The sequence below is a fragment of the Nerophis ophidion genome, linkage group LG21 (assembly GCF_033978795.1).
Source record: "Nerophis ophidion isolate RoL-2023_Sa linkage group LG21, RoL_Noph_v1.0, whole genome shotgun sequence".
NCBI classification, from domain to species: Eukaryota; Metazoa; Chordata; class Actinopteri; order Syngnathiformes; family Syngnathidae; genus Nerophis; species Nerophis ophidion.
The window spans coordinates 9,055,875-9,075,659 of NC_084631.1; the positions used below are offsets into that span (position 1 = coordinate 9,055,875).

At 41.8% G+C, this 19,785-nt stretch overlaps 2 protein-coding genes and 1 long non-coding RNA gene across 8 annotated transcripts in view; 1 reads left to right on the forward strand and 2 right to left on the reverse strand.

Moving 5' to 3' along the window:
* The window catches only part of LOC133539688 (CREB-regulated transcription coactivator 2-like), a 31,369-nt gene extending 19,658 nt beyond the window's left edge, over positions 1-11,711 (reverse strand). For 2 of the 5 annotated variants that reach the window (XR_009803470.1, XM_061881782.1), the window contains exons 1-8: positions 11,373-11,711; positions 1,846-1,947; positions 1,634-1,750; positions 1,493-1,560; positions 1,047-1,115; positions 733-839; positions 568-647; positions 440-489 (exon numbers count right to left, since the gene is read on the reverse strand). Coding sequence is in view for 4 of the 5 variants with exons in the window: in XM_061881782.1 (XP_061737766.1) it covers positions 440-489; positions 568-647; positions 733-839; positions 1,047-1,115; positions 1,493-1,560; positions 1,634-1,750; positions 1,846-1,947; positions 11,373-11,531 (752 nt within the window). In the remaining variant the exon portion in view is untranslated. The remainder of the gene's footprint in view (positions 1-439; positions 490-567; positions 648-732; positions 840-1,046; positions 1,116-1,492; positions 1,561-1,633; positions 1,751-1,845; positions 1,948-11,372) is intronic. The other 3 variants (XM_061881783.1, XM_061881785.1, XM_061881784.1) reach the window with 3 other exon arrangements.
* Positions 1-15,584, forward strand: LOC133539699 (uncharacterized). Its single transcript, XR_009803474.1, has 3 exons — positions 1-2,196; positions 2,293-2,482; positions 14,286-15,584. It is a non-coding gene; the product is annotated as an uncharacterized LOC133539699 (long non-coding RNA).
* The window catches only part of LOC133539692 (zinc transporter ZIP1-like), an 18,899-nt gene continuing 10,971 nt past the window's right edge, over positions 11,858-19,785 (reverse strand). The window contains exons 2-4 of one of the 2 annotated variants that reach the window (XM_061881792.1): positions 17,934-18,137; positions 17,738-17,868; positions 11,858-15,003 (exon numbers count right to left, since the gene is read on the reverse strand). In XM_061881792.1, the coding sequence (XP_061737776.1) occupies positions 14,338-15,003; positions 17,738-17,868; positions 17,934-18,137 (1,001 nt within the window). In that variant the 3' untranslated portion in view covers positions 11,858-14,337. The remainder of the gene's footprint in view (positions 15,004-17,737; positions 17,869-17,933; positions 18,138-19,785) is intronic. The other variant, XM_061881793.1, reaches the window with a different exon arrangement.

The window sequence follows — 19,785 nt, forward strand, 5'->3', positions numbered from 1 at the left end:
CACAATAAGACAGTCCGATACCCCATACTCTCTGAGCACTCCCCACAGGACTTCCCGAGGGACACAGTCGAATGCCTTCTCCAAGTCCACAAAGCACATGTAGACTGGTTGGGCAAACTCCCATGCACCCTCAAGAACCCTGCCGAGAGTATAGCGCTGGTCCACAGTTCCACGACCAGGACGAAAACCACACTGTTCCTCCTGAATCCGAGGTTCGACTATCCGGCGTAGCCTCCTCTCCAGTACACCTGAATAAACAGTCTATAGTCTAGTGCGGCTAATATTTCGAAAAAGTATTTTTTCTTCTAAAATGTTGTGGGTGCGGCTTATATACCGATACGCTCTATAGTGCGGAAAATACATTAAGTTAAGTAAATATTATTTTGGTAAGTTCGTAGCTGTTAAGTAAGTAGCATCTAATTATTTAAGTAGGACGTACTTGATGTTGGGAACCTCACATGACTTTGGTCTTGAGCTCGGCAGAGGAAACTGTGGGCGGGGAAAACCACATGTCAAGTACTTTGTGGAGGAGCAGTGCACGTTGGCGTGAGCCCGAGAAGCTCTCACCTTTTTAGCGTCCCAGGCTTTGAGGAGCTTGTTGTCATCGAGAACGTTCTCCTCGATGGGGGGCACGGGATAAGGAAAGACTGGGGGACAAGAGCGTGCACGTGTCAGTGTGGCGTTGACCGGCTGGCTGACCTTTGATCGGCTTTGGGTCGGAGTGGGTCTCACCGTTGCGCCGGCCTCCATGGGACGTGAGAGCGGAGTCTCCAGTGGCAAAGGGATCCCCCGAGAGTGGGTTCATGACGCTGGTGTGGAGGGCGGAGTCAGAGTTGGTCCTGCAGAACAACACACACCTTTGCCGTTAGTAAGCCAGACAATCCAGTCGACCAATCACGGGGCTCCACCCCGGACGCAGTTACCAAGTCGCGCGCGTTGGTTGGTTCACACAAACTTACCTTTGTGTAGCAAAAGGAAGGGAAAAAAGTGAAGAAGATTGATTGGCGCAGACTGAACGAGAAAGATGGAGGAAAAGGAGGATTCACCTGTTGAGTGCAGTGGTGGGGAGACGGAACAACTGGCTTTTGTCCCCCGGGAAGATTCCGGACCAATTCCTTTTCATGATCGACAAGAAGAAAACGTTATTTTCCTGCGCCCGGCAAGTGCAGGAAAAGAAAGCAATCACTAAGAGCGAGGAAGAGGAGGCAGCGTCAGGAAACATGATGAAGGGAGAAAGGAAAAAGTCCCAAGAAGCGACTGGACGCCATGGAGGTGCGTGCCCGTGCAGCCATGTGCGGACGACGCGGCTCTGGTTAGAAAGCGCCAGAAGGAATGCAGGCAAATTCCCACAAGGAGGGAAAAGAGGAAGTGAGAGCTCCTCCAAAGTAATGCAGCTTCCTGTCTTCCAAGCTAGTGTGTTAGCGCTCCAAAGCAGCAAGACGGAAAAGCGTGTGTCCGTGAAGACGCAAAGCAGCAAGATCATAGACTCTACCTTCTCCAACTCGGGTCGGGGGGCGGGGACAAGTAGGCGGAGTTATATGAAGTGCTGTCCACCTGAGGCTGGCGGTTAAGCAAACATCCAGCAGACTGTCAAAACAAAAGTCAACAAAAAGGCGCAGCTGCTGAAGGATACTTGGCGGTTACGGTACGGCCGAACTGGCGACATGAAGCGACGGTCCCTCTGGACCCTTTCCACCAGGCCGTGATGACGTGTGGAGCGACTGGACTCCAGATTGGACGTGAAGGAGGCCTGCGCAAGGAAAGAAATGAAACCCAAGACAGAGTGAGACCTCCTCAATACACTGCACAGCGTGAAAAAGTGCTGGCGAGGACCGACGCACTCACCTGCGGGTCCTGCGGGACTCGGCCGATCTGGTTGACGTTGGGCAGGGATCCTCCGTAGTACGGCCCTTGATTCCGGGCTAGGCGGAGCTTCTGGGCCTGAAGCTGCTCCAGGAGAACACGACAGGTTGGTTCTCCAACACAGTGGAAGCAACAGTTTGCAATAAAAGCACTTTATACCGTGTTGTAAGTATGCAGTACATCGTGGGAAGGTATCAAATGAAAACTTGGTGAGTGTAGTTTTTTTCTGTGGTTTTTACAGTCTAAAAATAATCCACATATCCCAAAAACCTCTGCGCAGCACGGGACCGGCAAGGTGGGGGGGCATGGGACGCCGTAAAGAGGAGAAAAAGAGTACGTATGCGGGAGAAGTGTGTTGGTGGTAGATGAGTCTCTTTTTTTATTTCATCAAAATCTGTTCATAACTTTTTGAGGTTATGTTGCCAACAGACAGTCAAACCTGGAGAAAACATAAGCGCACCACCTTCGTCTCGAGCGCTTGCAAGCCGGTCACAGTGCACGGCGTGGAGGGGAGAGCGCCCAGTCGGAGCGCAGACACTACACACCCCGCGGGGAATACGAGAAGCTCCCTTGATAAACCATCACCCGGAAAATATATTTGAAGCCAGCGATTTCTGAGGTATTTACATTATTAAAAGTTAAATTGTGAGTTCACTTTTCAGAGAAACTGCATTTTCCAAACTGATACTATAAAAAAATGTCCACTGCATCAGACATTGCTTCTGAGAACGCAAAAGCTAAAATACACTATAGTGAACAATATTGTGTTACTTCTTACTCTTGTGAGTTCACTTTTCAGAGAATCTGCATTTCCCAAACTGAGACTATAAAAAATGTCCACTGCAGCGGACATTGCTTCTGAGAACGCAAAAGCTGAAAGACACTAAAGTGAACATTATTGTGTTACTTTTTACTCTGGATGTTTACATTGTCACTTTAAACACACTAAACCAGACCTGGGCAAATTAAGGCCCAGGGGCCACATGCGGCCCCTTAAGCTTTTCAATGTGGCCCGCCGGACATTCACAAATCATTTGTTTAGATCAGGGGTGCCCACACTTTTTCTGCAGGCGAGCTACTTTTCAATTGACCAACTCGAGGGGATCTACCTCATTTATATATATCATTTATATTTATTTATTTATGAAAGAGACATTTTTGTAAACAAGTTAAATGTGTTTAATGATAATACAAGCATGTGTAACACATATAGATGTCTTTCTTTCACGAAGACAAGAATATAAGTTGGTGTATTACCTGATTTTGATGACTTGCATTGATTGGAATCAGACAGTAATGATGATAACGCCCACATTTTCAAATGGAGGAGAAAAAAAGTTGTCCTTTCTGTACAATACTACATGAAAGTGGTTGGTTTTTGGCATCTAATTCATCCAGCTTCCATACACTTTACAAGAAAAACATTGGCGGCAAATTCCGTAGCTTGCTTGATTGACATTCACGGCACCCGAGGGTCTTGTGAGATGACGCTGGCTGCTGCCAGTTCATTATTATGAAAAAATGACAGAGAGGAAGGCGAGAAACACTTTTTATTTCAACAGACTTTCGCGCCGTCCCTTCCGTCAAAACTCTAAAGGCCGATTGCACATTTCCTATCTTCACAATAAAAGCCCTGCTTCATGCTGCCTGCGCTAACAAAATAAGAGTCTCGGAAAGCTGGCGTGCACAAGTGATGTGCACGCCAGCTTTCTGAGGGATCGCTTGTGCACGCCAGTTTTCCGAGACTCTGTATTTAGTTAGCGCAGGCAGCATGAAGCAGGGCTTTTATTGTGAAGATAGGAAATGTGCAGTCGGCCTTTAGAGTTTTGACGGAAGGTACGGTGCGAGAGTCTGTTGAAATAAAAAGTGTTTCTCGCCTTCCTCTCGGTCATATTTTCATAATAATGATCTTGCAGCAGCCAGCGTCATCTCACAAGACCCTCCGGTACCGTGAATGTCATTTAAGTGACGTCTTGGTGAAGATTGATGATCACTAACTTTTAGGTCTATTTTTTTTAAAAGCCTGGCTCGAGATCGACTGACACACCCCCCGCGGTCGACTGGTAGCTCGCGATCGATGTAATGGGCACCCCTGGTTTAGATGTTTAAGATATAAAGTGTAGCTGCCATTATGCTGTGCAGTGTTGTTTTCTAATGACCGGAAGTCTTCAACTATACTAAGTATTTCAATGCTTGGAATCTCAATGACATACTAGTTACTATGGTAATATAATTAGTTACTATGGTCATCTACTTAGTTACTATGGTCATCTAATTAGTTGAAATGCGGGTGTCAGGGACAGATGTGGAAGGAGATTTTTACAACAAAGTTCTAAAGCTTAGTGATATATCACATATATCAGGTTGGAGGTGAGTTTTTTGTTTTACCTTTTGCGTTTATATTTTTGTTGCATTTTGATTGATTGTAAAATATGTCAATGGAGAGGGGGTGTGACATTCATGTACATCCTGGGGGTCTCATTCAGTAAAAAAAATGTTAAATCCGATTCCGTTTTGCAAGGCAGTCTGTCAAAACGTTTTTAGCATTCAATCAGACATTATTGTGAGGTTTTGTATTAGTGTTCCTAAAATTCTGATGTACCGGCCCCCCAGACACATTTTTTCTCTATATTTTGGCCCCCCGAGTCGAAATAATTGCCCAAAATAAACAACTGTGAGTTGTTTATTTTCTTCCAACAATGGATGTTCCTGCTCTATTTTTTTATTTACTTGTTTTAAGTGATGAATTTGATTAGGACATTTAAGTATTATGTCTGGGTTCAATTACAGTAAGTTTGTTTTTGTCCTAACCATTCCTGCCAGTTAATTTTATACACTATTGGATTTATACCGGGCTTCACGGTGGCAGAGGGGTTAGTGCGTCTGCCTCACTATACGAAGGTCCTGAGTAGTCAGGGTTCAATCCCGGGCTCGGGATCGTTCTGCGTGGAGTTTGCATGTCCTCCCCGTGAATGCGTGGGTTCCCTCCGGGTACTCCGGCTTCCTCCCACTTCCAAAGACATGCACCTGGGGATAGGTTGATTGGCAACACTAAATTGGCCCTAGTGTGTGAATGTGAGTGTGAATGTTGTCTGTCTATCTGTGTTGATTAGGACATTTAAGTATTATGTCTGGGTTCAATTACAGTAAGTGTGTTTTTGTCCTAAACCAGTAGTTCTCAAATGGGGGTATGCGTACCCCTGGGCGTACTTGAAGGTATCCCAAGGGGTACGTGAGATTTTTTTTAAATATTCTAAAAAAATAGCAACAATTCAACAATTCTTTATAAATATATTTATTGAATATTACTTCAACAAAATATGAATGTAAGTTTATAAACTTTGAAAAGAAATGCAACAATGCAATATTCAGTGTTGACAGCTAGATTTTTTGTCTGGACATGTTCCATAAATATTGACGTTAAATATTTATTTTTTTGTGAAGAAATGTTTAGAATTAAGTTGATGAATCCGGATGGACCACAATTACAATCCCCACTTAAAGTTATTGATTACTTCTATGTGTAGAAATATTTATTTATAATTGAATCACTTGTTAGTTTTCAACAATTTTTTTGTTATTTTTATATCTTTTTTTTCCAAATAGTTCAAGAAAGACCACTACAAATGAGCAATATTTTGCACCGTTATACAATTTAATAAATCAGAAATTGATGACATAGTGCTGAATTTAACTTTTTTTAACCAAAAATGCTTTGCTCTGATTATGGCAGTGGTTCTTAACCTGGGTTCGATCGAACCCTAAGGGTTCGGCGAGTCGGCCTCAGGGGTTCGACGGAGGTCAAAACACACCTGACTCATCGTGTAAATACAAACTTCTCCCTATCGGCGTATTACGGTTACGGCAACAGTTGACTGATTTGCAAGTGTGTAATTTGTCGGGAGTTTATGCACTGTGTTGGTTCATGCACGGTTTATTTTGTGCACCAGTAAAACAAACATGGTAACACTTTAGAATGGGGAACATATTGCTCATTAACATGAAAATTAGTAACATATTGGCTCTTAACTAGTCATTATTAAGTACTTATTAATGCCTTATTTGGCATGGCCTTATTATAACCTATAACCCTAACCCTCTAACCCTAACCAAATAACTCTAAATTATACAATTTAATAAATCCGAAACCGATGACAGTGCTGAATTTTACTTTTTCATCTCTTTTTTTTTAACCAAAAATGCTTTGCTCTGATTATGACAGTGGTTCTTAACCTGGGTTCGATCGAACCCTAGGGGTTCGGCGAGTCGGCCTCAGGGATTCGGCGGAGGTCAAAACACACCCGACACATCGTGTAAATACAAACTTCTCCTAATCGGCGTATTACGGTTACGGCAACAGCTGACTTATTTGCAGGTGTGTAATTTATTGGGAGTTTATGCACTGTGTTGGTTCATGCACGGTTCATTTTATGCACCAGTAAAAAAACAAAACATGGTTACACTTCAGAATGGGGAACATATTGCTTATTAACATGAACATTTGTAACATATTGGCTCTTAACTAGTCATGGCTCTTAACTAGTCATTATTAAGTACTTATTAATGCCTTATTTCGCATGACCTTATTATAACCCTAACCCTAACCAAATAACTCTAAATTAAGTCTTTGTCCCTTAGAATATGTTCCCCATACTCGAGTTTGATCAAAAACATATAACTTTGTCATGAATTTGAAAAATAATACTTTTTCACGAAAGAAGGGTAGAATGCGCATATAAAACATAGAAAGCTGGTGGGGTTCGGTACCTCCAACAAGGTTAAGAACCACTGGATTAGGGGGTACTTGAATTAAAAACATGTTCACTAAAAAAGGTTGAGAACCACTGTCCTAAACATTCCTGCCAGTTCATTTTACACACTATTGGATTCATACCAAGTCTTGGGGGGTATGGGGGGCAGTACCACAATAATATCATACTGTGCCAATATTCTTACATCCTTTCTAAAACCTACTTTACTCTCACAGTTGTATTGGATCCACTATGGATTGAACTTTCACAGTTTCATGTTAGACCCGCTCGACATCCATTGCTTATGGGGGGGAGTTGCACACATATGCGGTCCTCTCCAAGGTTTCTCATAGTCATCATTGTCACCGACTTCCCACTGGGTGTGAGTTTTCCTTGCCCTTATGTGGGCTCTACCGAGGATGTCGTTGTGGTTTGTGTTGTGGTTTGTACAGCCCTTTGAGACACTAGTGATTTAGGGCTATGTAAATAATCATTGATTGATTGATTGACTTCTATGTGTAGAAATATGTATTGATAATTGAATCACTTGTTAGTTTTCAACATTTTTTTTGTTATATACTTATAACAATCCTTTATAAATATATTCATTGAATATTACTTCAACAAAATATTAATGAAAGTTCATTAACTGTGAAAAGAAATGCAACAATGCAATATTCAGTGTTGACAGCTAGATTTTTTGTGTGGACAAGTTCCATAAATATTGACGTTAAAGATTTATATTTCTGTGAAGAAATGTTTAGAATTAAGTTCATGAATCCAGATGGATCTCTATTACAATCCCCACTTTAAGTTGATGATTACTTCTAGGTGTAGAAATATTTATTTATAATTGAATCACTTGTTTAACAATTTTTTTTGTTATTTTTATATCTTTTTTTCCAAATTGTTCAAGAAAGACGACTACAAATGAGCAATATTTTGCACCGTTTTACAATTTAATAAATCAGAAACTGATGACATAGTGCGGTATTTTACTTCTTTATCTCTTTTTTTTCAACCAAAATTGCTTTGCTCTGATTAGGGGGTACTTGAATTAAAAAAATTTTCACTAAAAAAGGTTGAGAACCACTGTCCTAAACATTCCTGCCAGTTCATTTTACACACTATTGGATTCATACCAAGTCTTGGGGGGTATGGGGGGCAGTACCACAATAATATCATACTGTGCCAATATTCTTACATCCTTTCTAAAACATACTTTACTCTCACAGTTGTGTTGGATCCACTATGATTTGAACTTTCACAGTTTCATGTTAGACCCGCTCGACATCCATTGCTTATGGGGGGGGGGGGGGTTGCCTACATATGCGGTCCTCTCCAAGGTTTCTCATAGTCATCATTGTCACCGACTTCCCACTGGGTGTGAATTTTACTTCCCCTTATGTGGGCTCTACCGAGGATGTCGTTGTGGTTTGTACAGCCCTTTGAGACACTAGTGATTTAGGGCTATGTAAATAATCATTGATTGATTGATTGACTTCTATGTGTAGAAATATTTATTGATAATTGAATCACTTGTTAGTTTTCAACAATTTTTTTGTTATATATTTATAACAATACTTTATAAATATATTTATTGAATATTACTTCAACAAAATATTAATGTAAGTTCATAAACTGTGAAAAGAAATGCAACAATGCAATATTCAGTGTTGACAGCTAGATTTTTTGTGTGGACATGTTCCATAAATATTGACGTTAAAGATTTATATTTCTGTGAAGAAATGTTTAGAATTAAGTTCATGAATCCAGATGGATCTCTATTACAATCCCCACTTTAAGTTGATGATTACTTCTATGTGTAGAAATATTTATTTATAATTGAATCACTTGTTTAACAATTTTTTTTGTTATTTTTATATCTTTTTTTCCAAATTGTTCAAGAAAGACCACTACAAATGAGCAATATTTTGCAACGTTTTACAATTTAATAAATCAGAAACTGATGACATAGTGCGGTATTTTACTTCTTTATCTCTTTTTTTCAACCAAAATTGCTTTGCTCTGATTAGGGGGTACTTGAATTAAAAACATGTTCACTGAAAAAAGGTTGAGAACCACTGTCCTAAACATTCCTGCCAGTCCATTTTACACACTATTGGATTCATACCAAGTCTTGGGGGTTATGGGGGGCAGTACCACAATAATATCATACTGTGCCAATATTCTTACATCCTTTCTAAAACATACTTTACTCTCACACTTGTGTTGGATCCACTATGGATTGAACTTTCACAGTTTCATGTTAGACCCGCTCGACATCCATTGCTTATGGGGGGGGGGGGGTTGCCCACATATGCAGTCCTCTCCAAGGTTTCTCATAGTCATCATTGTCACCGACTTCCCACTGGGTGTGAGTTTTCCTTGCCCTTATGTGGGCTCTACCGAGGATGTCGTTGTGGTTTGTACAGCCCTTTGAGACACTAGTGATTTAGGGCTATGTAAATAATCATTGAATGATTGATTGATTGACTCCTATTTGTAGAAATATTTATTGATAATTGAATCACTTGTTAGTTTTCAACATTTATTTTGTTATATACTTATAACAATCCTTTATAAATATATTTATTGAATATTACTTCAACAAAATATGAATGTAAGTTCATAAACTGTGAAAAGAAATGCAACAATGCAATATTCAGTGTTGACAGCTAGATTTTTTGTGTGGACATGTTCCATAAATATTGACGTTAAAGATTTATTTTTTTGTGAAGAAATGTTTAGAATTAAGTTCATGAAACCAGATGGATCTCTATTACAATCCCCACTTTAAGTTGATGATTACTTCTATGTGTAGAAATATGTATTTATAATTGAATCACTTGTTTAACAATTTTTTTTGTTATTTTTATATCTTTTTTTCCAAATTGTTCAAGAAAGACCACTACATGTGAGCAATATTTTGCACCGTTTTACAATTTAATAAATCAGAAACTGATGACATAGTGCGGTATTTTACTTCTTTATCTCTTTTTTTCAACCAAAATTGCTTTGCTCTGATTAGGGGGAACTTGAATTAAAAACATGTTCACTGAAAAAAGGTTGAGAACCACTGTCCTAAACATTCCTGCCAGTCCATTTTACACACTATAGGATTCATACCAAGTCTTGGGGGGTATGGGGGGCAGTACCACAATAATATCATACTGTGCCAATATTCTTACATCCTTTCTAAAACATACTTTACTCTCACAGTTGTGTTGGATCCACTATGGATTGAACTTTCACAGTTTCATGTTAGACCCGCTCGACATCCATTGCTTATGGGGTGGGGGAGTTGCCCACATATGCGGTCCTCTCCAAGGTTTCTCATAGTCATCATTGTCACCGACTTCCCACTGGGTGTGAGTTTTCCTTGCCCTTATGTGGGCTCTACCGAAGATGTCGTTGTGGTTTGTACAGCCCTTTGAGACACTAGTGATTTAGGGCTATGTAAATAATCATTGATTGATTGATTGACTTCTATGTGTAGAAATATTTATTGATAATTGAATCACTTGTTAGTTTTCAACAATTTTTTTGTTATATATTTATAACAATACTTTATAAATATATTTATTGAATATTACTTCAACAAAATATTAATGTAAGTTCATAAACTGTGAAAAGAAATGCAACAATGCAATATTCAGTGTTGACAGCTAAATTTTTTGTGTGGACATGTTCCATAAATATTGACGTTAAAGATTTATATTTCTGTGAAGAAATGTTTAGAATTAAGTTCATGAAACCAGATGGATCTCTATTACAATCCCCACTTTAAGTTGAAGATTACTTCTATGTGTAGAAATATTTATTTATAATTGAATCACTTGTTTAACAATTTTTTTTGTTATTTTTATATCTTTTTTTCCAAATAGTTCAAGAAATGCCACTACAAATGAGCAATATTTTGCACCGTTTTACAATTTAATAAATCAGAAACTGATGACATAGTGCGGTATTTTACTTCTTTATCTCTTTTTTTAACCAAAATTGCTTTGCTCTGATTAGGGGGTACTTGAATTAAAAACATGTTCACTGAAAAAAGGTTGAGAACCATTGTCCTAAACATTCCTGCCAGTCCATTTTACACACTATTGGATTTATACCAAGTCTTTCTTGGTATAAATCGCATCGTACCGTGCCATTATTCTTACATCCCTTCTAAAACATACTTTATTTCACCCTAACAAATACTGTATATCAATTCACATGATTGTGACACATAGTAAAGCAATAGTTACATACACATGAAGGTAGTTCTTGTTGAATTAATCGACAACAAAAGCTGGTGTCTCAATAAAGTTGAATTTTAGCAGTTTTATATCAATTGTATGTGACATGTATTAATGCCGAATATAAAAGGGAGGGTGTCGGGAATTAAAACGTCACTGCACAGCAATCTAGGCGTTGCTAGAGTGTGTTAAGACGACAAAGTGTTGAGAATGGTTGAAAGTGTGAAGGGAGTTCCGCTGGCTGCATTGAGCGGGACGCCAGATAGTAAACAAGCCAGAAGCTAGTCGCGGAAGCTAACATGCTAAGTACGCTAACGACTATGAAAAATGGACCACAAGACGTCCCGTCTTTTCCCACAAACGTTTAGAGGACACAAATGGGGTCGACTCGTCCAACTCGAGTGTCGCTGTGACCCGAGGAGGGCCGCGTCCGGGAGGCTGACGAGCCCGGCTGAGGCCTGCGGTGGGGCGGCCATCTCTCCGTCAGCCTCCCCGCCTCTCGGTTCTCACTCACCCGCGTCGACGTGATGTCCATCATGACCTCCTGGAAGGCGGCCGTCTCCTCGGCCTGGCGCTGCGTGTGGAGGGCGATCTTCTCGCTGAACTTTCGGGGGTTGGAGCCTCCGGACCCGACTCCGGGGCCGGGTCCACAGCCGCCTGAGCCCGCAGACATGTTCGCCAGCGACCGGACCAGTTTGACGCGCGCCGAAGATCGTCAACGGCAGCAGCGCGGAGGCGAAGAGCGCTCACTCCGCGGACACATTCAGGGACCAGAGGCAGGCTTTATTTCCACGCAATAGAGATTTCATCATTTCAAAGATGAAAACTTACATAAATATATAAGTAGCGAGATGTGATAGTAAAGCTGCCTTTGGCTCTAATGTGTCTGAGGCTGGGATGCATACTTAAAATCCACTTTATAATAATGAAATCCAAATTCTCTGGTCAACGTAACATGGTCAAAAAAAAGTTCCGATTTTTAAGAAACTTCTCAACGACTCGAGAGCAACAACCTCACTTTAATGGCTTGTTTTCGTCCGTAACAATACGTATAAACAAAGCGAGTGAGATTTGTACGTCGACGTGAGTAATCCATCCTCACAACCTGGAGGACACGGTGTTTGCCCGCCCCCTGTCGGTCAGGCCTCGTTACTGCACTACCCTGAAATTTAGCCTGACTGTAGCCCCGCCTACTTCATCTTCATTAAAGGCCTACTGAAATCAATCAATCAATCAATGTTTACTTATATAGCCCTAAATCATGAGATTTTATTATTTAAACGAGGCTACCAGGTCCATTCTATGTGTAATACTTGATCATTTCGCAATATTGCCATATTTTTGCTGAAAGGATTTAGTAGAGAACATCGACGATAAAGTTTGCAACTTTTGGTGCTGATAAAAAAGCCTCGCCTTTGCCGGAAGTCGCAGACGATGACGTCATAAGGGTGAGAGGTCCTGACATTGTTTTTAATGGGAGCCACCAGCAGCAGGAGCTATTTGGACCGAGAAAACGGCAATTTCCCCATTAATTTGAGCGAGGATGAAAGATTTGTGGATGATGATATTAATAGCGAAGGACTAGAAAAACATTTTTTTTTTAAGGCCTACTGAAACCCACTACTACCGACCACGCAGTCTGATAGTTTATATATCAATGATGAAATATTAACATTGCAACACATGCCAATACGGCCTTTTTAGTTTACTAAATCGCGCGGAAGTATCATGCTAAAACGTCGCGGTGTGATGACGCGTACGCGTGACGTCACGTATTGTAGAGGACATTTGGTTCTAGCACCGTTCACAGCTATAAGTCGTCTCTTTTCATTGCATAATTCCACAATATTATGGACATCTGTGTTGCTGAATCTTTTGCAATTTGTTCAATGAATAATGGAGACGTCAAAGAAGAAAGCTGTAGGTGGGAAGCGGTGTATTGCGGCCGCTTTTAGCAACACAAACACAGCCGGTGTTTCATTGTTACATTCCCGAAAGATGACGGTGAAGCTTTACTATAGAACAGAGCGGTCAAGCGAACACGGTTGGATTGGACCACACACAAAGTACAGTGTATTATGCAGTAATGATTTCGAAAGATTGTGTTTCGAAGAGGGTCCTTTTCGAAGGGCAGAGATGGGCATCGCCACCACCCGTCGACTGGTGCTGAAGAAAGGTGCGGGGCCGACCTTCAGGCTGTACAGGTACGACCATATAATCTCACTAAAACATTAGTAACGCAATAAGCAGATAAGGGATTTTCCAGAATTATCCTAGTAAATTTGTCTAATAACTGAATCGAATCGCTCCCACTGTATAGTCTTTTTTTTCTTTCTTGTCCTTCACTCTCGCTTTCCTCATCCACAAATCTTTCATCCTCGCTCAAATTAATGGGGAAATCGTCGCTTTCTCGGTCCGAATCACTCTTGCTGCTTGTGGCCATGATTGTAAACAATGTTCAGATCTGAGGAGCTCCACAACCCGTGACATCAAGTGCATATCGTCTGCTACTTCCGGTACAGGCAAGGCTTTTTTATCAGCACCAAAAGTTGCGAACTTTATCGTCGATGTTCTCTACTAAATCCTTTCAGCAAAAATATGGCAATGTCGCGAAATGATCAAGTATGACACGTAGAATGGACCTGATATCCCCGTTTGAATAAGAAAATCTCATTTCAGTAGGCCTTTAATAAAAGAAAAGAAAATTATTATTTTTAATCACAAAACAAGATTAGGTTTAAAGTTCTACCAAAACCCACTACTATCGACCACACAGTCTGATAGTTTATATATCAATGATGAAATCTTAAACATTGCAACACATGCCAATACGGCCGGTTTAGTTTACTAAATTGCAATTGCAGATAAGGGATTTTCCAGAATTATCCTAGTAAATTTGTCTAATAACATCTGAATCGCTCCCACTGTATAGTCTTTTTTTTTTCTAGTCCTTCACTCTCACTTTCCTCATCCACAAATCTTTCCACCTCGCTCCAATTAATGGGGAAATCGTCGCTTTCTCGGTCCAAATCGCTCTCGCTGCTGGTGGCCATGATTGTAAACAATGTTCAGATGTGAGGAGCTCCACAACCCATGACGTCACGTGCATATCGTCTGCTACTTCCGGTACAGGAAAGGCTTTTTTATCCGCACCAAAAGGTGCAAACTTTATCGTCGATGTTCTCTATTAAATCCTTTCAGCAAAAATATGGCAATATCGCGAAATGATCAAATATGACACATAGAATGGACCTGCTATCCCCGTTTAAATAAGAAAATCTCATTTCAGTAGGCCTTTAATAAAAGAAAATAAAATTATTATTTTTAATCACAAGACAAGATTAGGTTTACGTTCATGTTGTGATTCAGGTAAAAAAATTGTTTAAAAAAAAAAAAAAAAAAGTTGTTTACAAGTCTTTCCCTTTAGGTCATGTGCTGACACCACTTTCGCAAAGACGTCCCAGCCCACGCCGCCACGGTCACATCTTGATGAAGAGCACGGCGGTGACGACGGCGAAGCCCAGCAGCGCCACGGCAACTTTGGTCACGCGGCCACGCCCATGGCCGAGCTCGTGCGGCAGGATCTCCATGAAGGTGATGTAGAGGAAGGTGCCCGTCGCCACACCCTGCAGCGTGTAACAAGCCAGCCGCCCCTGCAATGACGTTTCGCTCTCCGAGAGGCCGATGCCCAGGCCGATGCCCAGCGGCGCCATGGCGGCAAAAATGAGCAGGCAGGCGACGACCAGGGAGCGTCGCAGGCGTCCGTGAGCCAGCGTGAAGGCGAGGCTGAGCGAGATGACGCTCTTGTGGATGGCCAGAGCCAGACACACCTCCAGGACCTCCTGGCCTTGTCCCAGCAGGCCCACCGCAAGACCCTCAAAGATGGAGTGCAGTGACAGCGAAAACACCAGCACGAAGGCGCGCAACGTCGACGGCGGTGCAGAGTCGGGCTCCTCCTTGGCGTGACGGCGCTGGGGGGGCGGCGCCTCACCGACACTCGCCTGCACGCTGGAGTTCTCTAGCAGGCCTTGCCTCTCCTCAGCGTGGGCCCACGACTGTTCCTTGAAGGCAAGAACCACCTGCTCCAGGACCAGAACCAAGAAGAAGCCCATGGCCACGATGAACTCGGGCAGAGGAAACTGCAGCTGCACCAAAAGAAAAAGGCCATTAACAGGCTTACAGCTCATGAAAACAAGAAACGCTAACAGAACATGCCAATGTCAACGCTAACACAATAGGCTAACCGTAAACACTAACAAAACATACTGTCAACGCTAACAGAACATAACTCAACACTAATATAACGTCCCTTCAATCATAACAGAACATGCTAACAGTAAAAGCTAATAGAACATGCCAACTGTAAGCGCTAACAGAACATGCTAACTGTAAAAGCTAATAAAACATGCCAACAGTACACACTAACGGAACATGCCAACTGTAAGTGCTAACAGAACGTGCTAACTGTAAACACTAACAGAATATGCTAACCGTAAATGCAAACAGAATATGCTAACAGTAAGCATTAACAGAACATGCTCACAGTAAACGCTAACAGAACATTCTAATTGTAATTGCTAACAGAGCATTAAAACAGTAAACGCTAACAAAACATGCTAGTGCAAACGCTAACATAACATGTTGTCTGTAAACGCTAAGAGAACATAACTGTCAATGTTAACAGAAAAAGCTAGTAGTAACCATAACAGAACATGCTAAATGTAAACGCTAACAGAACTTAACTATCAACGCCTTTAAGAATATGCTAACAGTAAACAACAAACTATGCTAACAGCAAATGCTAACAGAGTATGGTAACAGTAAACGCGAACTGAACATGCCAACTATAAATGCTAACAGAACATGCTAACTATAAACGCTAACAGAACATCCCAACTCCTAACACTAACAGAACCTGCTAACAGTAAACACTAACAGAACATAACTGTCAATGCTAACAGAAAATTCTAAAAGTAAACACTAACAGAACATGCTAAATGTAAACGCTAACGTAATATGCTAACAAAATATGCCAACTGTAAATACTAACAGAATATGCTAGTAGTAAATGCTAACTGTAAACACTAACAGAACATACTGTAGCCATAACAGAAAATGGCAACAGTAAACCCTAACAAAATTTAACTGTCGAGGCTCAAGAATATGCTGACAGTAAACATTAACAAACCATGCTAACAGTAAACCCTAACAGAGTATGCTAACAGTAAGCATTAAGAGAACATACTAACAGTAAACGCTAACTGAACATGCTAACAGTAAGCATTAAGAGAACACACTAGCAGTAAACGCTCACTGAACATGCTAACACAGACGCTTACAGAACATGCTAACTAAACACTAACAGAAAATACTGTCAACGCTAACAGAACATGCTAACAGTACACGCTAACAGAACACGGCAACAGTAAACGCTAACAGAGTATGCTAACAGTAAGCATTAAGAGAACATACTAACAGTAAACGCTAACTGAACAAGATAACAGTAAACGCTCACTGAACTTGCTAACAAATACGCTTACAGAACATGCTAACTATAAACACTAACAGAACATACTGTCAACGCTAACAGAACACGGCAACAGTAAACGCTAACAGAACTACTAGCTGTAAACGCTAACAAAATATGATAACAGTGAACGCTAACAGAACATGCTTACAGAACGTGGCTAACTCTAAAACAGGGATAGGGAACCTATGGCTTTGGAGCCAGATGTGGCTCTTTTGATGACTGCATATAGCTCTCAGATAATTATATTTATATAGCGCTTTTCTCTAGTGACTCAAAGCGCTTTACAAAGTGACACCCAATATCTAAGTTCCATTTAAACCAGTGTGGGTGGCACTGGGGTCAGGTGTGTAAAGTGTTTTTCCCAAGGACACAACTGCAGTGACTAGGATGGTGGAAGCGCGAATCGAACCTGGAACCCTCAGGTTGCTGACACGGCCACTCTACCAACCGAGCTATGCCGAGTAACCGTGTAATACTCTTCCATATCAGTAGGTGGCAGTCGGTAGCTAATTGCTTTGTAGATGTGGGAAACAGCGGGAGGCAGAGTGCAGGTGAAAAGGTGTCTAATGCTTAAACCAGGGGTAGGCAACCTATGGGTCTCAGATAAATCTTAGCTGACATTGCTTAACACGATAATTAATTAATAATTCTGCCGGTAATTACAGTTTAAAAAATAACGTTCAAATTATAAAACATTCTCATGCATTTTAATCCAACCATCCGTTTCCTACCGCACCTGTTCAAGATGTCGCATTAATGGTAAGAAGTATTATATGTATTATTGGTTAACTTTTATAATAACAATGTTGTTAAAAAGAATAAGAGACTTATTATACTCTACAAATGTTGGTCATACTTAAAAATGCACAAATTTAGTTGTAGCTGCTCTACCAACCGGTATAGCTCGGTTGGTAGAGCAGCCGTGCCAGCAACTTGAGGGTTGCAGGTTCGATCCCCGCTTCCGCCTTCCTCGTCAATGCCGTTATGTCCTTGGGCAAGACACTTTACCCACCTGCTCCCAGTGCCCCCCACACTGGTTTATATGTAAAAATTAGATATTGGGTTTCACTATGTAAAGCGCTTTGAGTCACTAGAGAAAAAGCGCTATATAAAATATAATTCACTTCACTTCTACGGCTCTTACGGAAATACTTTGTGAAATATTTGGCTTTCATGGCTCCCTCAGCCAAAAAGGTTCCGAACCCCTGCTCTAAAAGCTAACATGCAGAAAACGCTAACAGAACATGTTACCAGTAAACGCTAATGAAACATGCTAACAGTAAACACTGACAGTATATGCAAATCCACTTATGTGGTTCTACCCCCATCCGGGCGGTTCGAGGCCTCACCGTGATTCCGGCACTAGAGAAAGCAGCAGATATTCCCTGAAGGTAGTCTGGCAGAAGGTCCAGCAGGCACGTTGCTAGGAAAACTCCGCCCGCAAAACAGTTGATCAAGGTCAGCAGGCGCCGACGTGTCTCTGTAACGAAACAGGCGGCGTCAATCTGCCGTTGCCCGCAATCCCGCCACCACCTGCTTTCTCACCTGGTCGGATGCTGCAGGGCCCCGCCCCCTGCACGAGGAACAGGGGGATGAGACTGAAGAGCAGCGTGATGACCAGCAAGACCACCAGCGCCGCCACTTTAGACTCCAGGGCCGGAACTTCAGCCGCGTCGGCCTGAAGAGCCGCCATCTTCCTCCCGGGAGACGATGGGACGGAAACGGACATCTTGGATGTGATCAGTCTTCCTTGTGGACAACAGGCCATCAAAAGGTGACTGAAGGCAATAACTTGATTGAACAGTTAGTTTTTATTATGAACGCAGCACAGCAAGGTGGTTGCAAAAAATGCTGATTATCGGTCCTGCTAGACACCGACCTCTATTTAATAATACAACTTTAACATTTGACAACCATATAATAAAACAGGGTGACTCGGTAAAAAATCTGGGTATTATCTTCGACCCAACTCTCTCCTTTGAGTCACACATTAAAAGCGTTACTAAAACGGCCTTCTTTCATCTCCGTAATATCGCTAAAATTCGCTCCATTTTGTCCACTAAAGACGCCGAGATCATTATCCATGCGTTTGTTACGTCTCGTCTCGATTACTGTAACATATTATTTTCGGGTCTCCCCATGTCTAGCATTAAAAGATTACAGTTGGTACAAAATGCGGCTGCTAGACTTTTGACAAGAACAAGAAAGTTTGATCATATTACGCCTGTACTGGCTCACCTGCACTGGCTTCCTGTGCACTTAAGATGTGACTTTAAGGTTTTACTACTTACGTATAAAATACTACACGGTCTAGCTCCAGCCTATCTTGCCGATTGTATTGTACCATATATCCCGGCAAGAAATCTGCGTTTAAAAGACTCCGGCTTATTAGTGATTCCTAGAACCCAAAAAAAGTGCGGGCTATAGAGCGTTTTCCGTTCGGGCTCCAGTACTCTGGAATGCCCTCCCGGTAACAGTTCGAGATGCTACCTCAGTAGAAGCATTTAAGTCTCACCTTAAAACTCATCTGTATACTCTGGCCTTTAAATAGACCTCCTTTTTAGACCAGTTGATCTGCCGCTTCTTTTCTTTCTCCTATGTCCCCCCCTCCCTTGTGGAGGGGGTCCGGTCCGATGACCATGGATGAAGTACTGGCTGTCCAGAGTCGAGACCCAGGATGGACCGCTCGTCGGGACCCAGGATGGACCGCTCGCCTGTATCGATTGGGGACATCTCTACGCTGCTGATCCGCCTCCGCTTGAGATGGTCTCCTGTGGACGGGACTCTCGCTGCTGTCTTGGATCCGCTTTGGACTGAACTCTCGTGGCTGTGTTGGAGCCACTATGGATTGAACTTTCACAGTATCATGTTAGACCCGCTCGACATCCATTGCTTTCGGTCCCCTAGAGGGGGGGGGGGGGTTGCCCACATCTGAGGTCCTCTCCAAGGTTTCTCATAGTCAGCATTGTCACTGGCATCCCACTGGATGTGAATTCTCCCTGCCCACTGGGTGTGAGTTTTCCTTGCCCTTTTGTGGGTTCTTCCGAGGATGTTGTAGTCGTAATGATTTGTGCAGTCCTTTGAGACATTTGTGATTTGGGGCTATATAAATAAACATTGATTGATTGATTGATTGAAAAAGATTCATTCTAGATGCCAACGCAGTGGTCGCCCACCCTTCAAGTGCAATCAACCAGTTGTTCTTTGAGATTTTTGCTGGTCAGGGGAAAAAAAGAATTATCACGGCAGGGTTTTGATCTGTGTGTCCTTCCCTCCTGGAGAATGAACCATGAAAAAGCTGTATCCCAGTGGTCATTTGTCACGGTTGCATGGGAATCATAAAACTCCACGAGACAGGTGACATAAAGCCGATGCTACCTTTGCTTCCACCCCATGA